This window comes from Verticillium dahliae, genomic scaffold (genome assembly GCF_000150675.1).
Source record: "Verticillium dahliae VdLs.17 supercont1.9 genomic scaffold, whole genome shotgun sequence".
NCBI classification, from domain to species: domain Eukaryota; kingdom Fungi; phylum Ascomycota; class Sordariomycetes; order Glomerellales; family Plectosphaerellaceae; genus Verticillium; species Verticillium dahliae.
Window position 1 is genome coordinate 581,582 of NW_009276929.1, and position 24,576 is coordinate 606,157.

Here is a 24,576-nt window from a genome sequence, read left to right on the forward strand (position 1 = left end):
GAGGCGTTTTCACTGCAGATTCTAGCAACATGTAGTAAATATGCCTTAATAGTGAACGGGGTGGCAGATTGCGCTGTCATGACTGGCATCGGCTTTGCCTCAAATCCACTTTGATACCCTTTCAGCCCAGTCGCGGCGTGCTACCACCACACAAAACACAAGCAATATGAACAACGAATGGCTCTCTTCCAAGCACATACGACCATACCTACTGGAAAGCTCGGGATCCCGTCCGCTCTCCCACTCGATAAACCAGTAAGGGCAGTATTACGTTTCGGAGAAGTCTCTACTACAAGGCCAAGATGGCCCGCACAGTACGCGCCCACATGACCTTTCCCCTCTTTAAGCCGCCGCTTTAGGCCCCACCACAAGCGCTCATATATGTGGTATTCTGATTGGCAGCCTCAGCTTACATAGTCTCAGGGGGTCCAAACATCCTGCCTTGATTTCGGTGTTCCGATTTGATCAGGGGGTGCTGTTGAGTTAAGACCTGGGAGCTTAGATTTTACAAGTGAGCACGTCGTAGCATCTTTGGCCTACTGATTCCTGGCTGGAAACAAGCCAAGCGTCAAGCTGCCTGGTTTCTCATCTGGTTCATTATTGTGTGCTGTAACCCGAAGTCTTCAGCCTTGGATTGATTATGATGCTTCTCGGCAAATTCGTAACGAGGCATCTACAGAACACGACCTCTCCAAGGATCTGGCCCAGCTATGCTCATGCTCTTGCTGCAATGTCCAGCCGACGATATGGAGAGAGAGAAGGGGAAGCCTAATTGGAGTCAGTCACGTCTGGCATGTGCACGAGCGAAGCCTCTCTCCATTTAGCGGATGACGTTCAAAGGCTCTTGAACTACTGTCTTACGTCAGCCATAACGCAGAGATTAGACGACCCATTTAATCGTATGTGATGCCCAGAAGGGATGAGATGCTGTCGCTTCAGTAAAAAGTAAATGTGTTCCCTACATCTTTGTGATGACATCTTCCAGCTCCAAGAGCCTTTTCCGCTCCGCAAGACGCAGATTCTCTGTTTTCATTGTGGCAATCTTAGTCGTTTGTCGACCGCTCCTGGGCTGGGCAGGTTTGGAGGCGTAATTTCAGGGCAACAAGCCGGGAGCTGCTTGACAACATAATTGTAATAAGCGAGGTTCATGCCAAAAACGAAACGTTCCGGGCGGTGAAACCTGGGTCATGCACGTTTTCCTGCCGTATTCATCCCAAAACCGTTACTACGTCGTCAGCAGCAAATGCGCCCTCCGTTCTTAGGTGTAGCTGACAAAGCCACTTTTTCGTCAGAGCTCTCGCCAGAGCCGAACTTTTCGCGAGAGGATTTGAGGCGAAAGGAACAAGCGTGAACTTTAATTCTAACGATCAGTGGCACGAGTTGTAGAACACAACAGCATTTGCGAAGGATAGAAATTAGCGGGAAACTCGAAAGGCTAAATCGCTTATTCAGTGGCACAAACATGTATCTACGTCTTTGCCTAGAGAAACCAAGTCAGCACCGAATCTACACAACAGAAAGCCGCTGCAGTAACCGAGTGGTGCAAGCCGAGTGTTGATCAGGGCACAGCGACCTTCTTATTAAATCATTTGTACCGCGTGACAGTCCTCAATCCACAATCTATGAATCGGTTGACCACGAGAAGACGACTTTATCATCTGTAAGTCTGCTATCAAAAGATACATTTACGCATCGAGAACTATATATTCTAACTCACGACCTATAACACTCGAGTTTGAATAATTATTAAGTGTCAGAGCCTGCTTCGCAACCAGCAGACTAACTGGCTGGGAGAGGGATCTTAACCTGACGGTAACGATCCCAAAGTTGTGATGCACCTTAGCATGTTCTCAGAGGAGCTGGGCCGCAGGCTCCTATAATGTCCAGAGCCTGGCCAAGTCACAAGTAGCTCGTTTAGTGTCTCACCGCCAAACCGAGGATAGAGAACAAGAAGTGGCTCTGAAGCTCCTACCAACACTACTAAACCGGGTCGCAATTTGGTGACACAGGTAGGGGGGTGGCTTCAGGCTAAACTAGCTAGGCTTGGACGGTGGCGCGGACTTAGCATGGCTCGTTTTTTGCTCGTGGTATGAAAGAGAGCATGGTGTACAGAGTCAGTTCCGCTTGCTAGTCACTCCCGTCGCCGACACTCAATTCGGCCGTCGATATGTAATGAGATTCACCTCCCGTAGAGTGCGTGATGATAAACATGGCTCCAAGTCTCGCATTTCGTTATCTACGAAAGCCTGTTCATGGTAAAGAAGGACACTTCTCGGCTCCGGGGTCGCAGATACGCCACCGTCAAAATGGGCGATGTCGCCAATGCCAGAACCCATAGGATATGGCTCCTGTGACATGCTCGGTGCGACATCGCTACCGCGACATGGAGCGTGATGTGGATTTACATGGTCTCAATTGAACTTTAGCATGCGAATTCGAATTCGCGCCTGTGAGGAGTCGGCGCTACGAGTGGGGTCTCATTTGCTTTAAAGCGGCGACAAACCCGGCTTCGTCCTACCTGCCTTGAGGACCCATCATTGGATGGCGCGGGGACGAGTAGTGCCCGGAGCAGTAGTCACACCATCAGTTCGCCATGCTTTGGCGAGCATCTCGTAGACTTATTCAGGGCTGTGGCGAGACAAGCTCGCTGCTTTACAGGTGGTTCCAGTAGCCGCCTTCGAAGCGTGGCGTTCAGCACAACAAAGGCGTCCATGCGCACACCTGAGCCATGCTTACCCCCACCCCTGCTACAACTGACGAATACCATCCAAACCCGCCTGATGATATGCAAGAATGACTTTCAGGTATGAGGCGTAAGTATGAGGCAGAAGGCGAGGCCTCAGGTCTCGGGTGCAACTAGCAGGGTTAAGAGAGATGCCCCCCCCTCGTTCACAGACTGTAGTACACTGTCCGTCTCGTGCCGCCCACCGTTCGTCTTATCTTCACAACAGCATCCTCCCTGTCTTTCTCCTCCGGCCAGGCTCTGTTCATCATTTCATTCCTGGCATCCGGCATCCGGCACCCTGTTTGACATTCATTTCAGACCTTTCTTCTTGTGCCTGTCTCACAGGCGCTCTTCTGGACCTCCTGCATGCTCATTTTCTGGCAAACCTTGAGCCATCCGAACGCGAAATCCCCCTTCTACCCTTGCCTTTGGCACACTGCGACCGCACGATGTCTTCTGTCTTTCCTCTAGAGTCCCAGCCGCCCACGATGGCACCTGGGGCGACTGCCGTTCGCGTCGGACCACTGTCCCATCTCTCGATGAGTCGGGAGCGACAGCGAAAAGCCCGGGAAGCCTTAGCCCAGTTCCAGGCAGAGCCGATCGCCGGCAGGGCATCAGTCACTCACGTCACAAGGAAGCAAAGGCAGAGCTCGTATCAAAAGTGGCAAATGTAAGGTCGCCTTGAGTGCTCCGAAGACCATGAGTGAATGCTGAGCCAATCTGCAGCTTTTTCCGTAATGTGCTAGACTTGAACCCGGATGACATCTGGCTTCGGCTCTGTGACGGAAATCCCGAATCAATAGGATACTGCCAGGCCTTTCTTCACGATTATGTCGTCAACTCATTGGAGAAACGGGTCAGTCTTGGACCGGAAGAGTACGAGCTTGCGAGGACTGTGACTTGCACCAAGACGATATTGGAAGTTTGGAAGGGCTTGGTAAGGCATGCCGACGATCACGTTCTACAGGCAAAAAGGAGAAGTGATCCAAAGAAGTCGGCGCACTGGACGCTGTCGGTGTCAGAGCGTTGCACAGGACCAGTGTCCAAGATCAGCCTGGTGAGTCGCCGAGGTGCCGTCCGCAGCGCTTTATCCCACACTTGCTGAGGTCAGAGTTCGCTAGTGGATCCGAGAGGGACTGACAGACTCGCTGGGATTACAACGCGACCAAACGTTCGAGAAGGTGGAGATGACCGAGAAAGATGTCTTGTTGATTTTGACAACATTGTGGCAACGGGCAGACGATATACCCTGCACCGCATCTGAACGCGTTGCCTTCCACTTTGGTTCTGATGATGGCCATCGGAGGCTTTCGTCAGGGGACATTGACGCGCTTTCTGTATAGCCAAGTCAGACTGGATCTGGTGCAGGATCCATCCTGCAAAGCTCCCCACCGACTGGTAGCTACGCCTACTGTGTTGCACAACAAACAGCAACACAAGAAGGTGATGAATAGTCAAGACCACAAGTCAGGCCGCTCTTTTCAGAAATGGCACTTGTAGCCTGCTGACTTGTGATTTTTCCAGACTGTCATTTAGCGTGACATCCATGCCTTGCCTTCTTACCGACCTCTCGAGCTTGATCATCAGCAAAGCTCTCAAGGATAAAGCATTCAGCGGAAAGTATGGCTCGGCTCTCGAGATGCTGTCGGTACCGAATCTGCAAGGACAACATCTTATCCCACTGCCGTGGGATAATTCCATGCTGGAACGCCCCATATTCGAGATATCGCCCCAAAAGTACCATCAAATATGGCAGCGCACTCTGCTCGTGCTAGGCTGCCGAAGAATGGATCACCCCTACTCCTTGCGCGTAGGCGCGGCTGGACGAGTGGATGGTAAGACACGCAACGCCCTACAATGACCACCAAGAAGGTCAAGCTGAACACATTCAGGATCCTTGACGTCCGCAGTACGTAGTCACATCATCTCGAATACGGAGGCTGTGTTCCGAAAGAGCTATCAGCCAGTTCATACCAAAGAGAACCTGGCTGCTATCGCCTTTTCTACTGTTGCGGGAGACAACGAGCTTCTTTTCGAAACTCTTCGACAGTCACTACTCACACGTGATGATAACGCGCCTATAGACCCGCATCCAGAGGATTACGCAAAATGGGATCAGCGGAGGGATATACAAGAGCTCGACAAGCAACTTGCCGAGATCCCACGTACAACGGCAGCTGACAAAGAGAACGCACAGAGGATTGCATCTCGGCGTGGCCATATCGTGGCGGCACTGTCAAAACTCCAAGACATGCGACGTCGTGAGGAATACTTTCTTGAGGCCGACAAGTTAAGGGGTCAGGGACGTTCAACAGAGCACCTCGTCAGCAGAACGACGCGCCCGAAAGCCGGACGCTATACTGTCAGTTCAGCAGCCGCGACGATTATCAGCCGCTACATGGTACGATGTTCGGGAATCGACATGCTGGCCACGACAAAATACATTGACCTCCTTGTCGCTTTCCTGTCTAATAGATTCTCGGAGGTCGAGCACCTCGAAAGCACTGCGACGACAATACCCACGAGTCATGGCATCGATAAAGAGGCAGACAAGCAGCTTTCCTTGCAGCTGCCGACGATTGAGGCGCCATTGCCAGTGGAGAAAGGACATATAGGAGTCAACATGGCTACTGAATATCGGTGTCTGTTCGGTTGTAAACCACTGAGCAGCAGATTTGCTCTGAACAGACACGTGGCAAGCATTCATAGAGACACATTTTCAACACCGTTCCACTGTCCCGAATGCTTGTCGCAAGATAAGAAAGAGATCATCATCAATGGGCTGTCCGAATGGATCATCCATGCTACGAGATACCACGGGAAACGCAGCGCACCATATTGCCCTCAGAATTCGTCGCTGGCTAGCTCAGGGCGATCTCGCCGCATCAGATCATCCCAAAAGGCGGAATGCACGCTTTGTCAGGGACAGTTCGCTGCCGGCAATGGGTTTTCAAGGCATATGAACTCGGCGCACCTGCATCAAGGCCTCTTCGATGAGCCTTTTCCCTGCCCGGAATGCAAAACCGCGGGGGTAGAAGCTTGGATCGAAGGGATTGAGTGCTGGCGCGAGCACACTTGGGAAGTGCATGGTTACAAGGGCCAGACAGGGCACAGGAAGTCTGATGAAGAATTTGAGGCAGCTGGGCTGGGCGGGGTGGACAGGGGGAAGAAGAGGATACAGGTGTAGTCCCAATGCTGCTATTGTACAAGATACCATCCGTGGTGCCTTTTTGCCATATTTGAAATTGAACCACATGCGGGCGCTTACAAGCCGAACACGAAGTGGGGTCCCGCGCTTGACTCCCCTTACGCAAAATGACTTCCAGCAACAAGCAATGAGGTCCGCCCTCTGTATGTATGTGTGATATATAATACAAAGTGGGATGTCTGCGAAAGAAGTAACAGTTTTCGCACGACGAATAAGCCGCCCTATGAAGTTGCGGTCGCGTTCGCTTTGACAACATGTCCGAACGCCAGCAGATCACGCCGCTGAAGCCGTACGACCTAGAGGAGATCCGCAAAAGTCGGAAGCGTGCAGCCACCAAGTTTTCCAAGCGCCGCAAGACGTTCTTGCGCAGGGCGCATGATCTGTCGCAAGATTGTCAGGCCAAGGTGTACACCTTCATCGAATACAATCGTCGCACATGGGTCTTTACGAGCGAGCCGGATCAAGCGTCATTTCCGCCTACAAAGGATGAGATTGTGAGCCGAGATGCTTCCGAAACAGGCCATACCTGACTGACTGCTCATAGCTTCGAATCTATCCGCTTCCGGAGATATTCATACCTAGCATGTTCTCCACCTTGCCTCAGGTTCACAACGACAAGCATGACGTGGTAGATTCCGCGCTGTCAGACAGGTTTAACACTCATGCCGCTGATCAATGAACACCAAGCAATCGTAGGGATTGCAGACGAATGCCGCCAATCGTTCGACAGAGGCAGTTTGTATGGCGGGCTGGGCAATCGAGTGAGGACCAGACCGATAAGTCCATCGGATTGCGGAACTGCGGTGTAGGAGGCACGCGACAAGAGGAACAAGAGAACTCGCGCACAGCAAGAAACCCCCCTCGTATCTTCCCTCCTCACTGAGATATGACGTGCAGTCGAGGCCCACTGTCGCCGCTGCCGACAACTATGCGGGGGTCGGATTGACCGGTCTTTCATGGCGGGCGCGGTGCTGGAGGATCTGCCTTACCGCTCGTTCAAGATAGGGCCAGGCTCTCCGTTCTTGTTTGATGCCTGTTACTTCGAGTTTCGAGCTCCAATCAGTGCCACCACAAATGAGCTAGCGTCGGGGCCGCTCTGTATGTCGGCTTCCGATATCCTCCAAAGGCTCGTAATTATACGATGGTTGTTGTTGGAACCTGAGATTGTAGGATGTTTTGTCTGCGTCACAGAGTATATCTCGGGAATAAAGATTTTCAACTTCGGCCACAAGCTCTGTGGCACGTGGATAGCTCTGACACAAATATATGTTTACCGACATTGTGCTTGTTCGCAGTTGAGTCTTCATGAGGCCCTCTGAAACTCCTCGCAGACTGGTTCTGGCATTCAGAGAAGGCTACCTTCAGCGTCAGTGGGAGTACCACACTCGTGCCCCTGAACAGCACTACCCGATGCGCTAGGGGCCTGCCGTCGTTCTCTCTTGCTCGTGAGTCGATGAGAATAGTGACGTGGTGGCCACGACTAGCTGAGGGACAAAGTGAGGGAGCGTGGCTGACTCATCGCAGAAATCTGTCTATAAATACAGAGGTTTTCCCTTCCACTTTACACATTTCATCATCCTCTCAACACAGCTCCTCCTTCCACTCACCCTGTGCAACGACCAGAATACACACCATGAGCCTTTGGAGCACTTTGCACTCTCCAGGCGAGAGGCCTGCAGTCCCACATCCAACAACTACCGCAACAGTTAAACAGGCTGTGCAACCACACATCGGATATGCCAAGGCTGCTTCCGTTCGGTCTTCAGACAACCCCGACCATGACCATCGTCCAGTCGGTCAAGCGGTCTTGTTCGCCGAGGAAGCGGTGCAAACGGCGACTAGTCCAAAAGTCAGCAGCCTGACCCCCGATGTGGCAGCCCCTGCCGCTCTACCATATGGCCTGCTCGAAATCGGCAAGACAGTAGCCACTCTCAGTGACGCATCTCCACAAACTGATCTTTTAGCTCATCACAAACTAAAGAAAGCACGTAAGTGATGCCCCATGAAGCCTCACAACGCAGCGATGAAGAAGGGTCTGTAGTGACAAGTTTTCCCCACCAGCGTTGTCGCGGTCGAAGCCGGGCTCTGCACGATCCCGTCCTACAAAGCGCGCCAGAGAATCATCGATCGAACCACAGCCGCAGAGGAAAAAAGCCCCGAAGGCTGTCAAGCTTGACAGATCCATGGTTTATGACGTGGAAAATCTCACAAACTTTGCTTTCAGAAACGGCACCATGTATTGCAAGGCTGAATGGGCTCCCACAGAAGTCCAGCTTTGTGATGTAGTTGGAGACGAAGCAATGGCGATTTGTGAACGAGAAATCACATCGCGATTCGGGGCTGACGTATGGGCGAAGCAGAAAGCTGCTTGTTTTGACCAGAAACCAGAAATCCAAGATGTAAACGATCGGATCACGTCCTAATTGGGTGAGGTGGATGGGTTTTAATGGTACACTCGTTTTGGATTGTATGTACAGGCTTGTTTGTTTGCGCACACTCTTCCTCTATTCTAGGTTGTCAAAAGATTCTCCGACTCGTCGGTTTCTCACCAGCGCGTTCTCTGCGCGAGCTCTATTCTCGCTTGTCTTTATCATGTCTCTGTACCTTACAGGCGTATCCCCGCAATTTACCATCAGTCGGAAATCCTCGCCTCGGTTCTACCAAAACCCTGCCGGACTACCGAGTATCTACATAGAGTTCGTGTCCAGCATGCTCACTTAGAAGCTAGTAACGCCACCGGGATCCGGGGCAGCGCTCGTTATTCGTAGCGTCAATCTGGAGTCGATGCTAACTAACCAGTCGCGGGGGTAGCACAACACACTCCGGCCGTCCACCAGTCTTGGCTCGTCAAGTTGTAACACTTCCAAAGCAGGGTAGCGCTACATGAAACGTACCAACGCGAGGACTCCTACATACATGTTAGCAAGAGATACGGAGCGAAGCTTAGGGCAGGGCACGCGATCGAGAGGAATGAGAGTAGGCGGATCGCAGCGGCTAAAGTTAACGTAGAGATTTTATAAAGCGGGAAACGAAGACAGAAAGACATTAAATATTATTACAGTAGTATTTGCCATACTCAATGATCTAATGTCGAGCCTAGTCACCGAACGCAGCGCCGCGTACAGAGGGCCGATAGACTCAAGCCTCAGTTCGCCTTCAATCTTGAGATCCTGGATACGGGCGTAGTTAGGAAGTATTATCAAAAAGTCACCGACTAGACGATCGATTAAGCCTCTCCGGCCCGGAAATAGCCAGATCTATTAGCACAGTCGGGTGAGTTAAGCGTTTTTCTTCAGTTTCCGCGCATAGGAATAGGCATAGGAGATTATGATCTGCTCGAGCTATAGCAGAGAACTTAAAATCTAGTTCAATCGACGGATGTCTCCATAGCGACTTCTAGACTCCTCGGCCGCTACGAAGTGACGATAGTATCGGAAGGCCTACAAAGCATTTTCCCTCTTCGACGGAGATTGCGACACAAAAGGGTACGCCTCGTACACCTAGAGCGGGTAAAGCTGCCATATTTTATAGTCGCACTTCGGCCACTCGCCGTAATACACCGTGAGCGCTCGTGTGAGCGGGTTTGTTTATTTAATATGCTGCGTCAGGCCCGACAGTGCCGAAAGGGTATTGAGTACGCAGAGGTGACGCGACGCCTCGGACAAGCAGGCATAGTTGAAGTGACTGGAAGTCAGTGCCAAATTGAGAAGGCTTCGTGAGTCTAGATACGAGACGAACTCGTGGATGATCTCATAGGGCAACCTTTCCATGGTAAAGGTGAGTGGACGCAGGCTAGCCCAATACAGCGAACCCGCAGGCGCACAGTAGCGTAGATATGGCCGTTATTCTTCTTCTCCTGTTGAGGCCTATCCCGGATAGTCGCAATCCTGAATAAAGCATGGCATGATTCTGGATTCTGAGTTTCTCATGGACTGTAGTGGAAGCTATTAGAATTTATTCTCGACTGCCTAGGCAGCTATAGTGAACGAATAGGGTCATCGCGGTGTGTCGATGAGATCCGTCGTTTAGCGGCGGTGGTGGGTGTACAGCGGCGCACCCCGTGTCAGATCCGACATGAGACTTCCTCGTTGAGCGAACACCATAGCCGCGCGGTTGCGCAGCCGGGCACGAGCTGGCCACAGTACCGCAGAGACCCAAGTCGCTGCGGAACGTTAGAATAAATCAGATTATTGACCATTGATTCGTGGCTTTCTAATTTGCACTGATCCTATCTCTCCCGACTAACGCATGGTCGATGCCAGGCTGCACAGGCTGGACCGGCCGCCCCCAAGGGCAGGAAGTAGTCTCTGGGCGGAACAATGCATTGAGTCCATCTCATAGTGGATTAAAACCGAGCTGCGTTACGATGTCCGCTTGCAATCTATATGGAAGATGACGTTTGCTGTGATTGAGTATTCTGACTGCTGATTGTGCCACGCAAGCCGCATCCGAAGGAGAAGCACGTCTCGCTCCGCTCACCATATACGGCAAACGAGGTCTGAGGACGAGCGGCTAACTGCTTGGAGGATCCATTCAGGGTGAAGATACCCCGAAGCCCATCGACCTTCGCACCCAGTCTTCATACTCGAGAAAGACCTCCCCCACTACGCTGATACCTCCGCTATCTCCCTGGTTTGCTCCCGAAGCACCTGTCGTTGATAACCTCCCTGCTCGCGCAGGATTTCCAGGCGTCCGTGATTACTGCGCTGCTTGTCGCGCAATGTGTACATCTCTTGCTTCAATTTGTCGTTCTCGTCGCGAAGACCCTTGATCTTTGCATTCAACGCCGCTTCGAAAGAGTCCTGAGGCTTCTGAGAGGAGCGCCGTGGAGGCAACGCCAACGGGCGTGGGCATAACTGAATTTCTCCCTCATCTTCTAATAACTCAGGTAGAACGAATCTCTCCGGAACGGTCATGTCAACACGCATGGTGAGGATGGGAAGGTAAGTCGGCAGAGATCTCAGGATAAAAGAGAGGCAATGTCTCCTTCATGCGTTCCCGGACTAGAACGCTGATCAAGCTGGGCATCGGCAATACCGGCTCGTCGCAATATATCCTATTCCGCACATTCGGAAGCTGCAGTGTTTATATGGGCACTCATGTGCTTGTGACTTGAATCAGCTTGTCGCTTGTGAGTATGCAGGCGAATTTCGGACTACTCGACCGCACAGGCCCATTTTGAATGTCTGAAGGAAAATGAACATGGAGACGAATTTAAATGAGGAAACAGATATTGGAGGCAGAATTGCCTAGACCGCTGTGATCTGGCCGCTGCCGGCCTACATAAAAAGCGACACTCTGCCGTCCATCCATGTTTCTGCGCTATCACGCACCTGATCTAGATTAGAACCTTTCGATATGGAGAAGTCCAACGTGCTCGTGTGGTTCCAAAGCGAGGGTGTCAAGTCGGAATTGATTGCCCACGTAGCCGCGCTTGCTTCTACCGTGACATACAGCGATACGACTGGGCCTGATGCCACCGGAGCTGCATGTGCGGAGGATCTGGATCTTCCCTCGCTAGAAGCCTTCATCACCAAACTTGTGAAACGCCTTAAACTTACACCTTTGGAACTTATGGCATCGCGGGTCTATCTTGGCCTCTTTATCGATAAATTGTCCGAATTCAGGATAAAGAGACGTGGCCGGAGGTGCACAAACCATCTTGTTATCTTGAGTTGTCTGATGGTTGCCAACAAGTGCCAACGGGATCACGCGTTCGCTAATCAAGTTTGGACTACCGTAAGTCGAATTTACGAAGGCGATCGACAGATATTAGGGTTTCAGAAGCACGAAGTAAACATGGGCGAAAAAAACCTGCTGGCCCTTCTGGATTGGAAGGTCGACATTGAGCCGGTGCGACTAACGGAAGAAGTCCAATTTTACTTGGCAATGAGCGACTTTTCACAGATGAAATAATGTCTTCGCATGTTCGCTGAAGAACAATGCGTCAAATTGTAGCGTTCAAGGAAATTGAGAAAGCTGGCCTTCAGTAGACGTACGTGCGAAAAAAGTGTGGACCACTACTCAACTTGGCTTCTGAAAGTGCGTGAGCATCCGTAGTGACTGTTAATGGCCTCCCAGACGGCAGAAAGATACAAATTAAAGAACGGACAGATCACATTACCCTAGGAAAACTAATAGTTGGAAACGAGAAGACGTCGTTTCTGCAAGATTTGCCGGGCTCGTGTGATCCATGGGTGGAACAAGGCAAACCTCTTGCCCTCCTAGAGTCGAACTTGTCATAATTTCATGTCCAATCAATGTCAGCATACTAATACGTTTGAATGATGAAACAGTCCAACGTAATGCTGACTCTTGATGAGGAACATTAACAACAATAAAAAGCAGCGAGCATCAGTAGCACGGTGTTTGGACAGGCATACACGTTATTCGCGACTTTCGACGGATGACGGATGAGGACTTGCGTGGCTTACAGAATCAATGTATGAGATACAGTACTACTCACGATACGGCACCTTTCTGATGGCACTCCAGATACTTCGCCCAGCGACATCCAAGGAGCCCAAACAGCCTACGAAGTCGCCCCGTCGTTCTTCCTCTCAAGCATGTCGCACACTTCAGGCGAAACCTCGATCGCCTTCATCTTCTTTGGAACATTCTGTCCGGCCAATTTCCTCCTCCCGATCACGATTTGATCTCCCTTCTTATTGCCCAGGATGTCGTTCAGAGTTGTGCGAGACGCAAGCTGCAGATGTTCCGTACCATCAACGAGAAACAGCACAAGGGACACCCTCTCGGCTTCATCGGATGCCACAAGAACTACATTCATCTTGTCCAGTGTCATTCCCGGAAAGTCAGCCTTCGTGCCTGACGGCATGGCTACTTTGCCGAGTTGCCGAAAGCTTGCCTTGTGTCCTGCATAGCGACTGCCTTGCACGAGAAAGGCTCTCATGGATTCCGGATATTCTTTGTTCAACCCAGGTGCTGCAACCAGAAGCTGCCCTCTGTACACTTCGGTCACGATCTGCCCGTCGAGTGGTTTGTTTTTCGAGCCCGTCTTCTGGTCCGGATCGGATACAAGCTGGATGAAACTACTTCCAACTTGTGCCGGATCCTTGGGCGGGTGCAGGGGCATGGCGAGGAGCTTTTTCGTATTGGTGCTCCAGAACAGACCCGGCTTCTTAGCGGGTGTGGTGGATCGACGACCTTCGGAGTCCGGCGGCGTTGCCATGCGTCTGTTCCGTGCTCTGTGCGTGGTCGAACGGGTAGGAGGCTTGTGCTGCTCTTCGTCACTCTCTTCCTCGTCCTCACTGCTTTCCTCTTGGCTCTCTCGATTACTCTTTGGGGACGTCCTCCTCCTCGGGCTGCCCTCCGACCCCGTCTTCTCGCTGCTTCGAAGGACGTACTTGTCAGTGCTTTGAAGCTCCTTCAAGTAGAGCGTGTCGTTGAGCCACGATAGACTGACGATAAGAGCACCGTTGTCACGCGCATACAAGATGTCTTTCTGAAGGGTATCGAATTGGCGTTGCGATGCACAGAGGTGGGTGGTCTTCCTTGTAACGCTCGTCTGATAACGCCCCCCTAAGGCGTGGATCTCCTTTTTCAACTGCTCCACATTTTGGTCTTTAAGAGTGTCAATCACACAGATGTACATGTTTTCAAGGGCTCGGCCCTTTGGTCGCTGGAGCCGTCGCCGGAGCCGTCGCCAGAGCCGTCGCCAGAGTCGTCGCCAGAGTTGTCGCCAGAGTCGTCGCCAGAGTCGTCGCCAGAGTCGTCGCCAGAGTCGTCGCTAGAGTCGTTGCCGGACTCACTGACGGCATCGTCGCCGGTTTGACTGTCGGAGATGTCCTCTTTGTTCTCGGCCTGCTGCTCGAGAAGGTACGGTGTGGTGTTGACCTTCGACCCGGACTTTGAGCACTTCTCCAGCCATTTCACATCGACGATTTTACAGCCGTCCTGCTTTTTGGCCTTCTTAACAAGGTCGGAGGGCTTATTGTACGACTCCCGGGTGGCTATGAGGTGCGTAATTTTCTCGGAGAAGGATTTCTTGTAGGTGCCTCCAAGCGTCTTGATATCCTTCTCGATCTGCTGGTGTGTTCGATTGAACTTGCCACAGACGGTGATAACGCAACCGGAGAGCGGCTTAGATGAATCGCCGTCCGTCTCACGTTTCTGCTTAGGGGCCATATCGATTGTCTGTAGTGAATGGAACCAGAGGGGGCAAGTTGTGTCTGACAATGTTATGATGAGAGTAAACCTGGATGGAGCTGCGTGGGTTTATAGGTCGATTGCGTTGCCTCGCAGCGAGCCCAGAAAAAGAAAACGAATTGCCGAAAGCAACAGGCTAGTGCGAGTCAAAAGTCACAACCGACATCTAGGGGATTTATTTTCAGTTCCGCCGAACGAATGTCAGAGGCGGCGATGAAAGAGAGCAAACGGAACCGGATCAAGATCGAATGGAAGACGTGGGGCGTTGAATCTATTGCGACAAAAAGCTAGGTTCCCATCTGGGCTGGAGGGCTTCGCCAGAGCAACCCATCCATACCGCAAGACACTCTGCTGGACACACATACTGTACTGTACAATACACACAGACATCGCGAAAGTAGTGTCCGGTCATATGTTGAGCACAAGGCGCGTGGCGACGCGTGGAGACGCGTGCGGCAAGGCTCGTGGCTACGATTCAGCATTGAAAAACTCTATTCTAGGCATCTTCATGTAGCCGTTTTCTCGTCACTGCCCTCTACGCCGCGTTTCTCTTGCCGGCCCACACCCTCTTGCCAGCACGCCTTCCGCCGGCCTGACCCGCAACGACGGCATCAATCGGTCGATGCGACCTCGGCTGATACTCGGACTCAACAAACTCGATGAACGTGCGGCCGCCCATGGCCGCAATTACACCAGCACGCATGCGCATGGTAAAATCTGGGTCTCCGCAACCTGAACCGTACCAACAGGATTAGTCTCTGAAGCACCCAGCAGGCACGACGGCAGGAAAGAACGGTCACGTACTGATGACAATCATTTCGCCTCGCGTCCGTGCACTCTTCTCCCGAATTCTGTTCGTCATCATCTCCATGACGTCTGCCCCGCCCGGCGCGGCAGAGGTGCACTTCCAGTGATCAGAAGGCTGGAACGGTCGGGGCCTGGAGGTGCGGGGGCCGGGATACAGACACCAGACCACAAGTAATCTCTGGAACGAGGCGGCGTCAGTACGACAATTGAAAGTAGCACCGCATCTTCACGTCATAGCAGCCACCCACGGGAAGAAGGACAGGCAGACTTACGTTGTTTGGGTCTAGACGCTGCAATGCAGAAAAGAAGCCGGCTGTCCATCTTTCCTGCTTCTCGTTCTCCAGCATCCACAACAGGTCGACTCGTTGCGTTTTGTCTTGGAAGAGCACACGCGACAGAGATGTTCGCTCCTTGCGAACCGCGTCCAGTCGACGTTGGAAGCTTTGTCGGTGCTCCCCCGCCGCGCTCGACGCGCTCAACACGAGCTCGGTCTCTTCCTGCTGCAGGCGCTGGATGTCTTTCTTGACTTCGCTATCGCTCTTCCGTCGCTCAGCGAGCTGCAGCGCATAAGGCAGCACTCCGGAAATGCCCGCGCCTTTAGCCACCAGCATGACGTCCTCGTACTGGCGAAAGTCCGACTTCTGTCCGTAAGGACCGTCCAGCTTCAGCGCAGCGCCTTCCACCAGTCTCTCGAGCTGGCTCGCGAGTGTGCCATCGCGCCCCATGAGGAACGAGATGGTGCGGACCCCATCCGGCGAGGCCAGATCGCCGGGCTTAAACCACAAGGGCTTCATCGCGTGGCCGTGGACGCCCGGCACGAGCGAGCGGGGGAAAGAGGCCGGAAAGTAGATGTTGAAATGATCGTCAGCCGAGGCCCGGATGGGCGCGTCCGCGTGCACGGTCACGAGGGCGACGTCGTCATCGAGTTCCAGTCGGAGCACGCGGACTGTGACCTGTCGATACCACCAGACGGCGCGAACGCAAGCCGCAGCAATCCAGCAAGAACATCCCACCGTAATGAGCGCACGGCTTGCGAGCGCGGGCAGAAGATAAGCATGCCACACCAGACCGGCCAATGCCGAGATTGCCAGGACGAGGTGGGTGACGAAGAAATAGCGGCCAAGACGCCGACGTGTTACACTCACAGACAACGGCAGAATGAGCATCAGCGTGCTGAGTCCCTGGCAAGATCTTAGTCTCTACTCTGTACAGCGCCTTTGGGCGAGTGATAAGTGCCACTTACGATGTATCCCGACGTGACAACGGCACCAGGCCTCGGCCGCAGAGCGAGGACCACGAAAGCGTGGAGCAACGCTTGAGCGATGGCGACCCTGCCGATCCAGTGATGGACGAGGTTGACGGTACCGAGAGGTACGTTGCACAGGGAGGTGAGGACGTTCGTTCGAATGACGATGGAGAGGGGGACCAGATTAACAAATGCAGCCACGCCCGCTCGTCTCTCCACCTCTCTCAGCGTGGGCAGGGCACTGAAGGGGTACAGCAGAAGGGCGATGTTTACGCCAGCGTACGAGAGGACGGCCAGAGCCTCCCATCGGGTGGCGCCCGTCCAGTGCTGCCGGCGGACGAGCAATGGATAGGCCAGATGCTGGGCGTAAAGCACGTGTACGTAGGAAAAGGCCTGCCGCAGAGGGCGGGCTACGAGGCGTGCAACTATGAGGGTATAGAAAGAGAGCATGTAGTAGTGCAAAGCCTCCATTGTCGCAGTCGGCAGTGTTGTAGGGGCGAGGAGCGGAAGTGGCAAAGGGCACAATGGCAGATGGGCAGATAGAGGACCGCCTGAATGATGCCTGGTCGCCGCCCGGGCATGATCCAGGTTTAAGGGGCTACATCAGATCCTATGGGGCGCTTGATGCATGCTGGGTGTGCTGCTGGGTGGGAGAGATGCCAAAGTTGACAAAGCAATTGAAGCGACGCCAGGGCCCGTGACAGCACGGATCAAACCCACACTTGGTGTCAAGATGAGCTCCAAGACGGCGCACCCAGGCGCCCTCTGTGACATGGCGCGTACGCCGTTCCGATGGATAAGCGCCGATCGCAAGCGCCGGCCGTTACCTACAATCTCGAAAATGGCATCAAGATTGGAGGCTACCAGCGCCTGCTCAAAATAAACAGGCGGCAACGACGGGCGGTGGCCTGGACGTCTGCCTGACCAGTCCCGTGCGCCGGTCCCCCATGCGAAACGCCGTGTTGCCGCGCCCGTAGCCCCACTCGCCTGTTTCGGAGGACCTGCTTCGGCGGCTGGATGTGAGATTGCAAAAGACGGAGGCCGGACCTGAACACCAACCGGACCGTGCGACGGCATTGCTTTCTAGACGCCGGGCCTATACAGTCGCCCCAAGTCGAGGAGGCTCCACGAAAATAGAACCACACAGCGCAAGCCCCCGGAACACCCGCAATGCTGCTGATGGGATTACCGCAGGCGACATAAATTCAACGACCCTCCCTCGTTCCCTTCGTCCCTGTGTCACAAGGCAAAAAGCCAAAGGCGAAAGTTCAAAGGAACGAAAACGCAGAAGCGGCTCGCAGCGATCAGGGTTCTTTCAAGCCAGGTTCTGTTATTGATTGTCCACCACTAAGCGTCACCCTGGTAGATTGTCTCCGCACGAGGCCAGTTCTTCCACCATGACGCGCGGGAAGAGCAACAAAGACTTTCGCAAAGGGTTCGAAAACCGAAAGACCGGCATCTTCAAGAAGTCGGACACGTTCTACCGCTACTACAAAGCCAGAGTGGCGGTGCTGGTCATCGGCCACGATGGCCACCTCGAGGCCTACGAGTCTCAGCATGGTCTGATCCGAAGCTTGACGTGGTCTCCTATCCCACAAGAGACCACCTTGGGGCCCGACAACTTTGAGACGGTCGCAGCCAGGCACGCCATAACGCCAGCACCTAGCAGCCCGCCTGCGGCGGCCGCTTCGGCCGACTTGACAGGTTCGACTGACGCGGGCGACGCAGCCAACGCGGCTGACTTGGTCGTCAATGCAGTCGGATCTCCCCCGTCGTCCTACTTTACCTGTCTCTCGGGCAGCTCGAGCGACGGCGCGGAGTCCTATTCGAGCCTGGACGGAGAGCTGTCGGTGTCGCCTCAGGCGCCACTGGCCACCATGTCGGCAAGCAGCTCGTCGTCCAGTGGCCCCTTGTCGAGTGGTAGCAGCGGGAAGGACACAGATGAGACTGCTCCCATGTTCAACGAATATGACTTCGTCAACATGGGAGACACAGTGTTCCCATCTATGTTTCTGGAAGGCGACATGGTAGGCACGACACGTCAGCAGCAGACTGAGATCTTCCCTGCCATGGGCATGTCTTACGCTAAAGCCGCCGATACGGCACCACACGGGACCGAGTCATCACGTCGGAAACAAGCCCTGCTTTCGTTGGCGAACCGCTGTTTCCAGGTGTAAACCTCTCTTGGGCAGGCATGGCATTGGTTGTGTGTGTAGGTTTCTTTAGGAGGTCACTTGGCCATGGAAGGAGTTCTTGGAGTTACTGAGTTCTATAGCTCATGGATGCGGACCGTGTACACTATTCTTCCCAATACCGTCTGCTCTGTCAATACTCCACCGCTCTTCCGTAGTTGTATTACACCCCAAGATGATGACACCGTGTGTTGGCTGACCACAAGTGATGACGATCCCGGCTCGATGACGGCCGCGCCTCAGTGCAAGAACAGGATGCTGGCCGCGCGACTGCTGTTTGTCAAGGTCTAATGTTTGCTTTCGACCTTGTGGCACTTTGTACGGCGTCTGAGTCCGATTCAGGGCTGTAGGTGGCCTGACGTAAAGACGTGCGTAACTTGAATTTCATTGGCAGGAACAGACGCATGCCCGGGATTTGAGAATGGACCTTTCTAGAATGAATCTTCGAAGCCCAAATTCCCTATGTAAGATCAGACAGACAGTGTACCCACACCTGCATCACAGCAGACGAGTACAAGAGATAAGACATGGCTCACTTCAGACGCAATTGGCTCACGTTCGGACGCGATTGACACAACCACACCGCGTGCAGCACCATATAACAGATCATCACCATGATGAAGAACTTTAGCGTTGCTATCAACTGCCCCTTGCCAGCTGAGATATCGATCAAGGATGTCAAACGGGGCATCCAGAGGCTCAGCGGGACGTTCCATGAACGGGTCCTCTCAACCACCGACGTGTTATGCACTTCTGAGGATCGCGACCGAGATTCACCACAGACTCGCCTCCAGGTGGCACGGCAAGGCGGTGTCACTGTCTCTTTCGACTGGCTTCAAGATTCATTCGCAGCTGGCCGCTTTGTGGACCCCCTTGAATATCCCATCTCTCAAGAACCATGGACCCTTCGCGGGGAGGATGAGGAAAACAGTGAGAAAGAAATTGAGGAAGAGAGCGGGGAAGCGATTGTGGGAGAAGTTGAGGAAGAGAGCGAGGAAGAGAGCGAGGAAGAGAGCGAGGAAGAGAGCGAGGAAGAGAGCGAGGAAGAGAGCGAGGAAGAGAGCGAGGAAGAGAGCGAGGCGCAACGCGTGGAATGCTGTGGCAATATCACCATCCTACTCCGAATTCTCTACTTCCGTGTGATGAAGGCGGTCGAAAAAGAAACGGAGGGCGAGAGTGACGCAGAGCGCATGGAATGCATTGACCATATCAATGCTATATTTCGTTGCTTAGAAGCTACCTTGTCGACAGCGGTTGGGGAAAACATGGAAGGCAAGAGTGAGGCAGGAAGAGAGTGACGAGAGTGAGGAGAGTGAGGAAGACCGTGAGGAAAGTGAGGAAGACCGTGAGGAAAGCGAGGAAGAAACCACCCTGGCTCGATTCGACCCCGGGAGGCCTTTGTATAACTGTGGCATTGTCGTAGCCGACGAATCCCCTTATATGACCAAGGCGCAGCTTGAGAAAGAAGTCGTTCATCTTGGAGGGGTATCATTATTTAGTCTCTCGAAGGATACTACTCACTTTGTGGCCTCGCGAGCGACATACAACAAGCTTCCGCAAGCTGTCCTCTCGTACTTCCACAAAGTCTCCTTCGTCAATCATGGTTGGCTAGACGCCTGCTCGCAACAGGGCTCTCTAGTACATGTTGGTCCGTACATACACGACAGGCTGGACGAAGAAGAGAGCGAAGAAAGTGAAGAAGTGGACCGGGAGGAGGACGAAGACAAAAGCGAAGAGAGTGAAGAAGAGGACCGAGAGGAGGACGAGGACGAGAGCGAAGAGGAAGACAACACGAGTTATTTTCCTAGAGAATGGCGTAGCTGATAGCTTACTCCTCGATTAGTTCATCAGTTGAAGGATACCTTCGATTGTTGCTTGTATCCGTGCGAATGTCGACGTGAAAGTGCTCCAGCATGAAGCGACCCCAGCATACTGACCTCATGTGTGATATCCGGGCCGGAGCCAAGACCGGCATGGCTGGTGATGAAGTAAAGATGCTTTGGCTTCCATCCATGAAGAAACGGTGAGCCTGGGGCGTAGAGCGCCACGCAATTCGTCAGAAATTGTCGTTTCCCTTGATCACCTTGATGAGCAAGGACTGCGTGAAAGCAGGCCAGCAGTGACAACTGCAGGACGCGGGAAAGCTTGGCAGGTCAGGCAGCATGACGAAATCACGGAGGTTGGTTGGCGAGGGTATGAAGTAGAAAAACAAGTTCTATTCGGAAGCTGGTGTGTGCTGGGAGCAGCCGCCTTTGTAGAGAGATGTTCGTGATCTGCTCTTAAGCTGACCTGACGTGCCAGCACTCTTGGTTGCATGCGAATCCGCTCGCCCCTGTTTCGAGGACTAGACCTTCAGTAAGATCACACACAGCAGTGGCTGGCACCAACAGAGACGCATGATGCTCGCTCAAGTTGACCATAGGCCTCTATCATCCTGACATTTCTTTTTCTCTTGTCTGTTCCCTTGTTTTCGGCTGTGATATCCCCGTACTCAGCCATCCTCAGCTCGCCCCGTCTCTACGTCCTGTCTTCCCGGCTTTGCCTCCGTTTTGCCCTCTCCGCGTCTACTTCGCGAGTCGATATATTCATCACCAGGACAGTGGCAGGACATCAAGGTCCTCTTCTACCCTTCTTCCCTGCCTCAGGCATTCCACAAGCCACTGGTGGTTGACGAGATGGAAGGCCTTGTCCTCGTCGCTTTTCGCCCGATGGAGGACATTTTTCACGTAAATGCCTTGATGACGAATCTCCTCCTCGGTCGCGCAAAGGTGTGTCAGGGTGTGGATAGGCTCGCTAGCCTGATCGCAGATCCCGCCCAGATTGACGATATGCTCTTCGACAAGCTTGAAACCAGGAACGCCACGAGATCGCGGATAGCTGGATGTGAAAGCGATCACGCACCCCCGCAACGGAGCGGCGTGTGCACACAATGCAGCAAGGTCGTAGTCGCAACTATTCACGAACCTGCCCTCGGCGTAAGAATCTGTAGCCAGCCCAGAGTGACAAGAACGATGTTCCTCGATCTTGCCATTCTGACATCGTGGCTCGAGGAATAGTACTGGCTCGGCTCGATGCAAACGTGCGTCGTTGTCGAGCCGACATGCTTTTGATAGGTCCCGCCGAGCGACTGAATCCAAAGCTTCGTGAGTTCCATACTCACCTGTTGCGGAAGTGGACAGGCAATCACGACCTTGACCAGACCTGTGAAGCATTCGTCTGTCGCCTCGTGGACGAGAAGCGGAAGTGGGGCACTCATGACGTGTGAACGGCCCTGCTCTGCGCTACGAATGTCTGTGTGTGCTTCTGACCGGCAGCCGACTGCAAGACACGTACCGTCCGCGCCTCACCACATACCTTAAGGAGCGCGAAAAAAATGCCTGACAGTACAAGCCTAACTTTGGCAAGCAAATTGCGAACAACGCTGTCCAACGCGCGTCCGATCCGAACCTGAATCAGACAGCACATGGTCTGTGCGCTCACTGTCGTTGCCCGTCGGCCAATGCCTGCTTTTGTCCGCTCGGCGGACCGGGTCTAATCGCTCAAGTCGCCTTTGGCTTTTCACCATTCGTTTCGGCGCGCGCAAGCCACTAAATCCATCTAAGAAAATCACGACTGGCTTCCTGCTCGTCATTTAGCGGCCATGGTCGAAATACACTTCTGCGTGATGGGTTTGCGGCGAGTAGAAGGGCAAAGAGAGTGTCTGTTTCTGTACATGTACAGCGTATGTCTATAAGGTGAGGGCTGGTCGCGAATGCGCGTCAAGGATCGCCCGACTGCCAGCCTGCCAGCTGAAGACTGCCCGACTGTATTCAAAGACTGCACGGCCGCCAGGCCATGGCCTACTAATATTCCCGCATCAATTTGACATGTTTGCGGCACTGAACATCGCCGTGAGCTGCCCACTGCCTAATGAGATCTCTCTGCAAGAGGTCAAGACCTGGATTTACAGGCTCGGCGGGAGCTACCATGAGCAGGTTTACGAAACGACGCAAGTCTTATGTTCTACGGACCACCGAATTCGATATCTGCACCAGGATGCCTTCCGAGCCACGCAGCTGCGGGCGGCTGTCGTTTCTTTCGAATGGCTCCAAGGATCATATGACCAAGGCAAGTTTCTGCCCGTGTCACATTATCTTTTGAATACGCGGCGGAATCCAAAATATGCCCCGCTCACAGGCTGTGTCATCGCCTTCACGAGCAGCTTTCCTTTGCCCAAAGGGAGTGAGAGCTACGACGGCGTGCGCAACGCCATTATCAGACTAGGTGGCACTCACAGGACGGGCGTACGGCCAGATGTCTTGACGCATTTCTGCGTCACCGAAAAGGAACTCAATCGGCACGACTCGCTCGTCCAGCACGTCCTCATGCATGATCCACGACCCGACCGGGAGCCGCTCTGGATAGTCAGCCATCAGTGGTTGACCGAATGCCTGGAACGTCACGAACGGGTTGGAGAGAGCGATTTCACGTTTCCGAGCTGCAGTCATGGTGGGGGCATCCATGGCACCGGCGGCGAGGACAGCGAGGACGATGTGGACAGCGACGAGTCGATATGACTAGGGAAAATAGATAGAGGTGGCTAGGAAAGAGAGATAGACATGACTGGGAAGGAGAGATGCTCGTCATAGCGCAAGAAGCCTCTTTTGGCCCCTTTTCCCAATGCGGTTGCCCCCCGGTGACCATCTTGACTGTTTGTCGTTGTCTTGCCATCGTGTGGCCGTTCCCGTCGGACATATTGGCATGCCATGTGCAGCCGCCAGCAAGCTCTTGTAGTTCCGTGCAGACGCACCTACGTCCGTGTGACCCGTCGTCTCGTGATGCTCCCACTCAACAACCTGACAGACTCATAATTTAACGGCTGACTTTTCCCGACAGCTAGCAGCAGAGCTTGTGCCATTTCAAAGCTGATGGCCAGCCTCTTTCCGCGAATCTCGTCCTGGCCGCAGAAAACGTTTTGATCTGCGCTCCAACACAGCCGGACAGCAAAGCTAGCGGTGCCGCCCGGGTGGACCTCTATCCAGCTCAGTGTCCCGTGCGCTGTCTCTATGCTACTTCGGGGTTCAAACTCGATTCTTTCCGGGCTGGCGTCGGACACCCAGACCTGGCTTCTCCGCTGAGGTTTGAACACTAGCTCGATGTTGTTCCTCTGGAGTGTGACTGCTGATGCCAGAAAATACTCCTGACGGGCTTCACACTGCTGTGGCGTACGTCGTCGGACTGATGCGCGTTGTCGTTTTTGGACGGCTCCCTGTTGTTTCTTGACTGCTCCTCTGCCCGGTTGCCTCTGCCCCGTCTTTGGCTGCTGCTTCCCTCCCATCGTTCGTACTACGCGTTGACTCAACGCTGCGGCTTGATCGCGCTGCCGTGCCTCGCGGGGTCTTCCCTGTGTCGGTAGCAGTCGCCTTGCTTGAGTCGCTGGCGGCGGAGACGGCAGCGACAATGGCGCGCAGCTGTCGCTGCTGTCGTTGGAAAGAGGGCCGGCAACAGTGCTGCAACGCGGACCACGCTCGGCTGACGTTGCCGGTGTGTTGACTGGCAATGTTGGCGAGGCAGAGCTCAAGGCCTGCGCAGGGTGCCGTTCTGCGTCAAGCTCAGCAAACGCCTCCTCTAGGGACGTTGCGTCCAAGGGCTTCATGAACAGATCCATGTCCAGAGTATGCTTGGCGAGACAGACATCGAGCGGGGTCAAGCCGGCGAAATCTACGCCTTGCTCCCAGCAGGCCCCCTGCGACACCGTATCGTCGCATTCACCGCTGCGCAGGCAAATATCGCAAGCGTCGTTGCACGGGAAAATGTCGCACCCGTCGTTGCACAAGCAAACACTACTGACAGAAGATGCCACGTCGCCACACACCCCGTCTGGTATGAAGTCTGTGAGGCCGAAAGAAGTATCGGGGGGGATGAGGCTGTCCCATGGTCCATCATGCAGCTCCTGGACCGCGGACAATGTCGGATCTCCGTCATAACATGCCTCCGAGGCTTGCGTCACGTCTTCCTGGAAGATGTCTGGCGAAAGACAGCGTTGAGAAGGGTCGACGGCGTTACCAGCATCTCCAGTACCGTGCATATAAATCAAGGCTGCCGCGGCAAGTCGCACTGCCTCGGCGGCACATTGTCCAGATGGATTGGCGGCCGTGCCCATGTTCAGGGAGGCAGGATGGAGAGACGGCGATTGAGTAACCATGTGGTGGAAGGACGTGGGAATGGACCTAAGCCACCATAAAGGAAG

At 53.7% G+C, this 24,576-nt stretch overlaps 7 protein-coding genes across 7 annotated transcripts; 4 read left to right on the top strand and 3 right to left on the bottom strand.

Moving 5' to 3' along the window:
* Positions 1 to 6,187: 6,187 nt before the first annotated feature.
* VDAG_05143 (uncharacterized protein) lies at positions 6,188 to 7,191 on the top strand (the record flags this gene model as incomplete). Its single annotated transcript, XM_009654879.1, has 2 exons — positions 6,188 to 6,427; positions 6,478 to 7,191. The coding sequence occupies 2 exons, from the start codon at positions 6,188 to 6,190 to the stop codon at positions 6,610 to 6,612; spliced, it is 375 nt and encodes a 124-aa protein (XP_009653174.1). The 3' UTR covers positions 6,613 to 7,191.
* Positions 7,192 to 7,519: 328 nt separating this feature from the next.
* Positions 7,520 to 8,476, top strand: VDAG_05144 (uncharacterized protein). The gene is made up of 2 exons (XM_009654880.1): positions 7,520 to 7,921; positions 7,995 to 8,476. The coding sequence occupies exons 1-2, from the start codon at positions 7,567 to 7,569 to the stop codon at positions 8,354 to 8,356; spliced, it is 717 nt and encodes a 238-aa protein (XP_009653175.1). The 5' UTR covers positions 7,520 to 7,566; the 3' UTR covers positions 8,357 to 8,476.
* Positions 8,477 to 10,537: 2,061 nt separating this feature from the next.
* Positions 10,538 to 10,861, bottom strand: VDAG_05145 (uncharacterized protein; the record flags this gene model as incomplete). Its single annotated transcript, XM_009654881.1, has 1 exon — positions 10,538 to 10,861. One exon carries the CDS (start codon positions 10,859 to 10,861, stop codon positions 10,538 to 10,540), a length of 324 nt encoding a protein of 107 aa, XP_009653176.1.
* Positions 10,862 to 12,465: 1,604 nt separating this feature from the next.
* On the bottom strand, positions 12,466 to 14,081 carry VDAG_05146 (uncharacterized protein; the record flags this gene model as incomplete). The annotated part of the gene is made up of 2 exons (XM_009654882.1): positions 12,466 to 13,398; positions 13,539 to 14,081. 2 exons carry the CDS (start codon positions 14,079 to 14,081, stop codon positions 12,466 to 12,468), a joined length of 1,476 nt encoding a protein of 491 aa, XP_009653177.1.
* Positions 14,082 to 14,637: 556 nt separating this feature from the next.
* VDAG_05147 (uncharacterized protein) lies at positions 14,638 to 16,605 on the bottom strand (the record flags this gene model as incomplete). Its single annotated transcript, XM_009654883.1, has 4 exons — positions 14,638 to 14,834; positions 14,907 to 15,087; positions 15,182 to 16,090; positions 16,153 to 16,605. The coding sequence occupies 4 exons, from the start codon at positions 16,603 to 16,605 to the stop codon at positions 14,638 to 14,640; spliced, it is 1,740 nt and encodes a 579-aa protein (XP_009653178.1).
* Positions 16,606 to 17,552: 947 nt separating this feature from the next.
* VDAG_05148 (uncharacterized protein) lies at positions 17,553 to 18,332 on the top strand (the record flags this gene model as incomplete). Its single annotated transcript, XM_009654884.1, has 1 exon — positions 17,553 to 18,332. The coding sequence occupies one exon, from the start codon at positions 17,553 to 17,555 to the stop codon at positions 18,330 to 18,332; it is 780 nt and encodes a 259-aa protein (XP_009653179.1).
* Positions 18,333 to 18,850: 518 nt separating this feature from the next.
* VDAG_05149 (uncharacterized protein) lies at positions 18,851 to 19,912 on the top strand. Its single transcript, XM_009654885.1, has one exon. The coding sequence runs from the start codon at positions 18,962 to 18,964 to the stop codon at positions 19,643 to 19,645; it is 684 nt and encodes a 227-aa protein (XP_009653180.1). The 5' UTR covers positions 18,851 to 18,961; the 3' UTR covers positions 19,646 to 19,912.
* Positions 19,913 to 24,576: the final 4,664 nt, after the last annotated feature.